Consider the following 9,948-nt stretch of genomic DNA (forward strand, 5'->3'; position numbering starts at 1 on the left):
TGTACTCTGGATGGAAAATCTCATTTTGTATGCTGTAATGATGTACAGTGAATGAATGTAAATAAATAAATTTAAATAAAAAATCAGTCCAAAAATAAAAAGAGAGAGACTACTACTCAGTCATAAAAAACAAGAAGACCCTGGCATTCAATAGAAAGTGGATCACTATGGAAGATTTGCTGCTGAGTGAAGTAAGCAAGGTTATGAAAGACATTATACTTAACATATACCAACTGTCTGCACTCTATGGTGGAAATTGAGAGTCTGGAGGACATAGATGCCATTGAAAATGGTTATAGATTCTAGAGAAAATATGAGAGGAGTGTGGGGGAAGGGAAAGAAGAGTATTGAGAAAGAAATTAAGGAAGAAACTAGAGAAGGGCAGGATATTTATGGATCAAGGAAGTAAGTTCTTATCTGTTGACAATAATGTGTTTTATATCCTCAACTAGACTAATAGTGATTAAATGTATAAAATAAAAAATAATAATAATTTAAAAAATAGGAAGGTGAAACATAAAAAATAAATTCAGATTAAAAAAGAGAACTGAGGTAGTTTATAATGAAAGATAAAATTAAAAAAGAAAAATAATTCCAAATAGAGTTAGATATGCAAGAACAGTTGAACAAATCTGTAGGTAAATGCAAGCAAATATTACATGTACTAAATAAATAAATAAATAAATAAATAACTAGAATGTCTAATACACAGGCAAAAGACAGACTGCCCAAAACAATAATGAAACTATATGAGTTAGAAGAGAAAAAATTCTGGTCATAGACTATTTATATGATCTAGGACAGAATCAAATTTTAAGAATTTTAAGTTAAATATATGAAAAAATTCTCTTTTTTCTTTTTATAACACTAATACTGTCTTTTTTCAACTGAAGGGTTGGCCAACATTTATTGAACATATGTCTATGAATAAAGCTCAGGAATAGACATTAGTTACAAGTAGACTGAAAAAAATGCCTTGTCCAACTAGATCAAAGGTTATCACTTGAGACAGAAAATGGAAAAAGAAATGAGTAGATAATAAATTTTTAATTGTTATTCATTCACTCAGCTAACATAGAGGGGTGCTTGCACTGTGTGAGGAGATATGCTAAATGCCATAATACACATAAAAACAAATAATGACAGAACAAGGGCAACCATTGCTCAGGTCCTCCCCATTCTTCTGTGGTTAAAACCTCCTGTTCTTGATCCGGGATGACTGGGCTCTACTCTGTGGCCTTGGCCAAGTCACCTAACACCTCTAAGCCATAGCTTTGCCATTCACAATGTAGAGCTAAAAGCAGGACCTTCTTTAAAAAATGATTTTTCTTTTCTCAATTTGCTATGGGCCATGTGCACTCACAAAAGACAGAGAGACAAAGAGAAGGGGCAGGGACAGTCAGAAAGCACCCCCCAGAGGAAATGGCCATGAACAATCCTTTCTCCTCTCAGGATTTTGGGCATGCACATACGTGCAACCATGTTTTTCAAGCCAGTATGCCAGATGGGGTCTATCTGTCTTAACCTCCATGCCACCAGCTGACCCGGGACTTTTTATAAGATTGTAGTGGGGCTTCAATAAATGATGCATGCTAGTCTTTTAGTCAGTACCTGACACTGCTGACAAGCAGTCGATTGTCAGTGGCTGACCACTGCTCTCTGGCTCCACTTCATTCTGCTCATCTCACACATTCTTTCCTTCCTCTTCATACTTACTGCTACCAACCTGACTCAGGTTGTTATTTTACTGATCAAACAAAAAAATTTAATTGCCAGAGGGTGCATACACTCACTAGAGAGAGACAGAGGGAGAGAGAGAGGGAGAGGGAGAAAGCACCTCCCAGTGGGGCATCCTGCCAACAAACCCTTTGCCTCTGTTTCTCCATCCTGCTGAGATTTGGGACATGCATGCACATGTACTGATGTGTTTTCAAGCCAACTAGGCCAGCATTTGAGCCACAGTCAGCCACATGGGATCCAGCTGCCTTAACCACTAGGCTAAAAAACTGTTTTTGACTACCACATTATCCAAGCAGAATGATGGGCTTTTTTCCAGTAAAAACATGTCTCTGACAGCATGCCCATGTCTTCTAACTGGGTAAAGTTCAATTTAGCTCTCCTGATACAGCACACACACCTCTGCAAAGCCTTCCCTGGGTTTCCACGAGAAATAGCATTACTTCCTTTTGGGTTTCCACTGAATTTATGGCACTTACTACTTTTTTTTTCCCTTTACGCCATGCTTACACTAAACAAGAACTTTTTATATTCAAATAGTTTCTCAGTGAGGTGCATGTTAGGAATAATGACAGGACATATAAAAAATCTGAATATTTTCACCCAGAAAATAAACAATGCAAAAGACCTTTGGACATTACTTTGTAATTCTGACTGAAGAATAAATCACAGGATCTACTCCACAAAATCCTGAAAATGTTACAACACTGAATTGAATCACTGAAACATCTCTACATTGTGAAAACACAAGACAGAAACAGGAAATCAGAATCTGATAGCCAAGCCTCATATGTAACTCTTTAAGAATGAAAAGCAGATTGTGTAATGGTTTTCTTACTTTTCCTTCCTACTGCCCAGCTGACGAGCGGTATATTGATCCCCATAGTCAATTAAGACCAGTTGTCGAGAAAAGACATTCACTTTGTTGCCAATATATAAGTCTTCCAAGCGCAGGTCATCGTATTTGGTCCGCTTTAAAAAAGTGCGATGATTCTTTACATCGTGCTAGAACCAAAAACAATACAATTTTTTTTTTTAAAAAAAAGCTTATCAATAAGGAATGCTAATCTTATTAAAAAGTAGAAATAGTGCTTAATTCTTTGTTATCAAAGATAGGTTACATTCTGTTTCAAATCATACATTTTTTTAACTTCTATCTTCCCTAATCTAATCTAGTAATATTATAAAAGTTTCTTATTACAAACTGAATACTATGAAAACTCTGTATACAAAGATTTGTTTACTGTACAGTTACTACAACAAATTGTGCGCACAGATCTCAACACAAGTTGGTCATATGCCTGTATTTCTGATTTTTTGCACATATAAAATCCCAATATGAATCAGACCTTCGAGTCCCAGAAAATAAACAATGCAAAAGACCTTTGGACATTACTTTGTAATTCTGACTGAAGAATAAATCACAGGATCTACTCCACAAAATCCTGAAAATGTTACAACACTGAATTGAATCACTGAAACATCTCTACATTGTGAAAACACAAGACAGAAACAGGAAATCAGAATCTGATAGCCAAGCCTCATATGTAACTCTTTAAGAATGAAAAGCAGATTGTGTAATGGTTTTCTTACTTTTCCTTCCTACTGCCCAGCTGACGAGCGGTATATTGATCCCCATAGTCAATTAAGACCAGTTGTCGAGAAAAGACATTCACTTTGTTGCCAATATATAAGTCTTCCAAGCGCAGGTCATCGTATTTGGTCCGCTTTAAAAAAGTGCGATGATTCTTTACATCGTGCTAGAACCAAAAACAATACAATTTTTTTTTTTAAAAAAAAGCTTATCAATAAGGAATGCTAATCTTATTAAAAAGTAGAAATAGTGCTTAATTCTTTGTTATCAAAGATAGGTTACATTCTGTTTCAAATCATACATTTTTTTAACTTCTATCTTCCCTAATCTAATCTAGTAATATTATAAAAGTTTCTTATTACAAATCGAATACTATGAAAACTCTGTATACAAAGATTTGTTTACTGTACAGTTACTACAACAAATTGTGCGCACAGATCTCAACACAAGTTGGTCATATGCCTGTATTTCTGATTTTTTGCACATATAAAATCCCAATATGAATCAGACCTTCGAGTTAAAGGTGCTGCCAATGAAGAAGCACAAAGAAACTAACAGAACCCTCTCAACTCAGTCCTCTTTGGTCTGACATTTTGCAGAAATAACAGCTCTAGACCATGGCCACATATCTATGACTGCAATAATGTTTATCTAGAACCATTTATTTATTTATTTATTTATTTATTTATATTATTATTTACACATTTAATCACTATACATCATTTAGATTGTAAAGAGACTTTACCCAGCATGATATACACCTCAGTCCAGCCCAGTTGAGAATACCATACACATCCTCATCGACAAATAATAAACCATATCTGTGTCCCACAAATGTCTTACCTCTCAATTTTTTCCCCAAATTTCCTTTCCTACACTCATCTTCTCCCATACTCTTTCCTGGAGGAGTCCGACTCGGTAGGGCCCCAGGATCTGTTTTGAGCCTTTGACCTTATGAGCAATCTTAGGTCGAATCAGCACGTTGGCAAGGCCGCTGCTGTATGCCCCTGACCTATGAGCAAAAGCTTGGGTCCACTCAACATGTTTGGCAAGGCCACTTGTTGTATGCTCCAGAGACTGCAGTAGCCTTGCTGGGAAGCGACCCCCCCTCTGACTCTCTGATATACTACTATAAAAGAATTACATAGCTCTCTTATACATCCTGAGTATATGATAAAATTTCCCACAAGTCCCCTGACCGCTTCCCTTTGCTCTGACCACCTACTGTTAATTACAATGCTTCGCCCCAGCACAGTCACAATAGAGGGTGTGCTGAAGTCACATCTAGGCAGAAATCTTCTTGACCTTTGGAAAGCCCTTCAAGATACATTTAGCATAAGCTTAAAAATAACCCTTTAGGCCAAAACTGGCCCAGGACACCTCCAGCCTAGTTGCGGCTTTGCAATGAGTCCAATTAGTGATCTGCGCAGGAGGGTCAGGAAACCTGAGACAGACTCCCACCTGCCTGTCTTAAGCCAAAATTAACATATGTTAAGGCTAAATTAGTATAAGCCAAATTAGCATTAGTAACATATGTAGACTAAGTTAGTTTAAGGCTAGTTTTACATAAATACCCCTTGCTAAAGCTGCAGGCCAAAGTTAACTTACATTGGGCCAAATTAGCACATCCACCCTATGACAGGGACTTTAAGACATAGCACAAGAATTCACTGATTAACAGACAAAAAATTCAGCAAATAAATACAGGGACCCATGGGTTAATAGAGGAAGGACAGATCTGGCCACAACAGGATAAACAAACCTGAAGGTTCCAGGGGGAAGAGGAACTATCTTAACTGGGAGCTCTTATCTAAAGCAACAGGTAGTTTTTAACTACAAAGAGTTTCTCATCTATGTGCTGTTGACTATGAAAAATTGCTGATAAAACATCCTGTGTTGTCTCCTGAGCTACAAGATCATCTTGCTTTCCCATATGGACAATAGACTCATCCTCTTTTGTTGAAACATATAGATAGTCCATATATTAACTGTGTCTTTACTTAACAAGACAAGATTTCTATCTAGGCCTGTGTAACCAGCAATGCTGCTGCCCTGGTCCAGGACTGAAGTTACCAAGCTGGCCTGGGACTGAAGTTATCAAGCTTCCTGAAAGCCCCCTCTTCAAAAGACCCTTCCCAGTAATCACGATTTAAGAAGAAATTAAACAGACAAATGGACTTCCTCATCCTGAGAACTGTGAGTGATTTTACCTGATCTGACAAGACAAACAGCATGTTTTATAATTATTGTTTCCATGCTTTGTATTCCCTATTTTTTAAAGTAAAATTTTTACTTCCCATCACCCCCCTTACTTCCTAAACATCCCTCAATAAATATGTATGTTTTAATAGCCACGGGGCTACAGTCTGGAGCTAGCTCTGGCTGTGGCCGGCTGAGAACATGCTAAGAGGCATTGAAGTCTTAGTCTAATTTTTGTTTCTAATCATCTGCGTCGCCTTCCTCAGACGAGAGAACCCACCCCCGCCGAGGCTGGCCCCCGGCACTTTCCACTTTGTCTCTAGTGTCCGTAATAATTTTAAAAGCTTGTATGTTCTCCAATCTTTAAGTCTCTACCATAGAGTGCAGACAGTCGGTATATGTTAAGTGGAGACATACAATGTCTCTCTTTAGTAGACTGACTTGCTTTACTCAGCAACGAATCTTCCATATTCGTCCACTTTCTATCAAATTCCAGGGCCTTATTGTTTTTTTATGGCTGAGTATCTAGAGCCACTTATAAGTCATACTTAATCCAAAACAGGAATAACCCCACTTCAGTGTTATAACCAAGAAATATTCCTATTTTTGACATTAAATAGAAAGGCACAAATCTTGAATTCAAATTATGATATGCCAAAACATTCACATACATATGTAAATGTAGTTTAAAACCAACCACAGTCATTTTATGCATAATATTTGTGGTCCTTTAGACCACATATACGATGGTGCTACACGTTATAACAGGCTAGAGTATCGCCCAGGTGTGCATCTAGGTTTGTGTGAGGACACTCCATGATGTTCACATGACCATGAAATCATGTAAGCACACATTTCTCAGCTTCTATACCTGTCACTAAGGGACACATGACTGTATAGAGAAGGATTTTTTTCCCCCACTATTCCATCTTCATACCCTGTTGCCAACTTTCAAGCAAAGAAAGTCCCATTTACCATTTCAACAGATCCATCCCCTGGGTAAAATAAAAGCTCGTAACGTCGAAGAAGCGAAGCATTTGGATCATACCACTCTGCAATGAAAACGAATCTCTCACCATGATTCTGCAAAGAGAAAAGAATTTTAATATGAGCATGCTTGTATAAGTCATACGAATGAAAGCAACAATTACCAGATCTTTGCCACGAGATGTTTTTTGTTTTTGGTTTGTTTGTTTTGTTAACTTGCCGGAGAGCCAGAGATAGGAAAAGTGAGAAATCACCCTCTGGAAGCCACACTGAAGTCCTTTTTCCTCCATTCTCCCCCTGGGATTTTGTACACACACACGGGCATCCAGCAAGTTTCAAGCCACCAGATCCGGGACTCAAACCACAGTCAACCATGGAAGAGTCCAGCACATTAACCACTATGCCACCTGCTTGCCTTGCAACAAACAAATCTACAACTACTTATTACAGTGAATTAGTCTGTTTTTCAACAAAATACCACAGTTATCAAACACATACTCAGAAATATTTCCTTATAATTTCTCATTAAATTTCCTAAGACAATTTGGTATGAGCAGAGGGTGTAATGGTTATGTTACTGGACCACAGTTCAAGTCCCAGACCCAGCAGCTTAAAACATGAGCATGTGTGTGCATGTGTGCATTCTCCCAAGAAGAAAATGGAAGAGAAGGGATTATGGGTATTGCCATACCCCCTGGGGGCTGATTTCTTGCATTCTGTCTCTGTCTCTCTGGTGAGCACATGTGCCTATAGCAAAAATCTCTCAAATAAATAAATAAATAAATAACCTAAGATATCTTAAAGATGACATAGGAACTGCTCAACACTTTACAGCTGCCCTGTCATCCTGAGGGAGTCTATGAGAACACAAGCTCCTGATCTGACTAGGGTAGCAATTCCAATTTCTTCTAAAAGCAAATTTATGTATGGAAAGACCATCAATAAACTAAAGAAAGAACACGTCTGAGACGCTAGGTCAGAATTATGTAATCTCTTAAATTGCCTAAATTTAGGAATCCAGCAGTACTATTGGGTTGTCAGAAAATCATGATGCATTTTTGCATAGAAGAACAAAAACATACATCATGACTTTTCCAAAGACTCAAGAGAATCTTGTCATTAAAATTATAGTCAACATCCTTCCTCTCAATTGTAATTTCATAGGATGGTATCTTTTTATAGAAACAGTAGGAGAATATGTTAGTGGAGGACCTCTGAGAAACGGAAGCCACAACACCAAGACAGGATTGAACATACAAGGATTTCTGAAGGAAAATTCCTGTATGGGAAGATGGAGAGCCAGTGAGGAAAGCTGGCAAAGCATGATGCCACTCCGCCCCAAGTGGGGCAGAGAGGTAGAGGGGTAGGAGAGACCACCCTGGGTGCTGTTCAGGCCCACAGGACTGCTCGAGTCAGGCAGCCTACTGGAGGGACAGCTGACTCCCAGGAATGGCCAATCTAGGGCCCCTGTACCCTTGGACACTGAATGAGAGGAGCCCTTGGATAGTGGGTCCCAGGCACAAAAGCGAATGTAGATTCCCGAGCTCAACAGTGAGAGTGCTGGGTCATTCCGCTTCCTGTCTCAGGGGCCTACAAGGTACATCCTTAGGGCCAGCACAGAGAATAGAATGAAAAAGCAAGCCAAAGATTGGTCCTTGTTCCCTGCTATGAAGCAGGATTTCTCATTATATTTATTAACAAAAATAGCCCAGTCCCAAGGTCTTTCATTATAAATGAGCAAGCAATACATAAAGAAGAGAATCGAAGAGTTTGTAGCTAATTCTGGATTTGCCATCCAATACTCTGGTTAGGGTAAATGGATGAATTCTTTTTTTTCTTAATGCCATGATTTTATAATCACTGTACATCATTTACCTTGTATGGCAAATTTACCCAACATGAAATACGCCTCAGACCAGTCCAGTTGAGAATACTATACACATCATCATCAATGGTAATAAACCATTTCTGTGTCCCACAGATGTCTTACCTATTTTTCTCCCCAATTTCCTTCCTTACATTATTCCCCTCTCCCACACTGTCTCCAGTGTCCACAGCTATAGATCTTCTTAATAATCGACTTACAAATTCTAATGTTAGAAGTTGTATACCCAGTTATGTTCATGATTAATGTAGATGAGTAGTTTTCAAGACACTATTGTATTTTTCCCACAATCACCCACACACACAAACACACAAACACACAAATAAACAATGCTTATTAGTCAAGGGAAAGTAAATGCAAAATAAGAGACATACTAGGACATCCATAAAAGTCTTTTGTCATAATGTTTTTTTTTTCATAATCATTCTAACAACATAACTAACTCCTTTTTCATATTCATTCTAACAACATAACTCTTGACTTTAGGTCTCACTGTGCACTCTAGTATGGTATTCTTCTGAATAATAAATTACAAGGTTAGTAGATTATTAAATTCTTTACTATCCATAAAAAGCTAACAAGTATGTTATTGAAATGCTGCCTTCATTAAAATAAATAAGTAAAATTATGAAATGAAAGAAACCGTCATACAGCTAACTAAAGCAAATGAAAAACCAATTAAACTTGGCACTTCTGTTACCCACTTAGCCTAATCACCTAACTTTATTGTTTTTAACTTTGCCAGAGGGCACATACACTTGCCAGAGAGAGAAACAGGCAGAGAAAGGAAGCACCCCCATGAGGATTGGCCACACTCCAATTCCTTTTCCTCCATGTCTCCCTCCTGTTGGGATTTTGGGCATATATGCACAGGCACCTGAGGTATTTTTCAAGCTGCCAAGTTCAGGGATCAAACCACACAGTAGGCCATGTGGGAGCCAGCTGCTTTAACCACCACATCACTGGCTGGCCTCCACCACACTTATTTAATTACACACTTTTTTTGTTTGTTTGTTTTTGTTTGTTTTGTTTTTTGTTTTACTAATTCACTTTACAGCATCACAACACACAAATGAATTTTCCATCCAAAATACACTGTGCATTCTCAATCAAGCACATCCACATACATGTTCTCAGCAAATAATTTTCCAATTCTTACGTCCTGCATACCTTGCCCTTTGTCTTGCCATCCCTGATTCCCCATCCCCCACCCTCTGCTATGTCCCATCTTCCTTCCCCATTGTCCCTGGCATCCATGGTTGCCCTCCATACCTTCCTCCCCCCCCATTCAATTGTTCTGCCAATGAACTTAATTAGTCTAAATAAATCCATTGGCTAGCACAGCTGACACAAACCTACACATGTATCCAAGTCTGACCCTAGGCATAAACCCGGGTGAGTAGAATGAACATACTATAAAGTAGTACCCAGCTGTGCCCATACAGCTCGCTGCAGTCATCAATGTGCATTTCTTTTTTCCTCCTGTAACTTTTTTTTTTTTTTTAATATTACCTAACACTCATTCCCTGAGCATCATCACAACATA

General features: G+C 38.3%; 1 protein-coding gene across 1 annotated transcript in view; it reads right to left on the reverse strand.

Annotated features, from left to right (window-relative positions):
* The window catches only part of NME7 (NME/NM23 family member 7), a 168,879-nt gene that overhangs the window by 132,735 nt on the left and 26,196 nt on the right, over positions 1–9,948 (reverse strand). The window contains exons 2-3 of the mRNA XM_006159925.3: positions 6,506–6,613; positions 3,331–3,497 (exon numbers count right to left, since the gene is read on the reverse strand). Of these exons, the coding sequence (XP_006159987.1) occupies positions 3,331–3,497; positions 6,506–6,613 (275 nt within the window). The remainder of the gene's footprint in view (positions 1–3,330; positions 3,498–6,505; positions 6,614–9,948) is intronic.

This window comes from Tupaia chinensis, unplaced genomic scaffold (genome assembly GCF_000334495.1).
Source record: "Tupaia chinensis unplaced genomic scaffold, TupChi_1.0 Scaffold000662_1, whole genome shotgun sequence".
Lineage (NCBI taxonomy): Eukaryota > Metazoa > Chordata > Mammalia > Scandentia > Tupaiidae > Tupaia > Tupaia belangeri.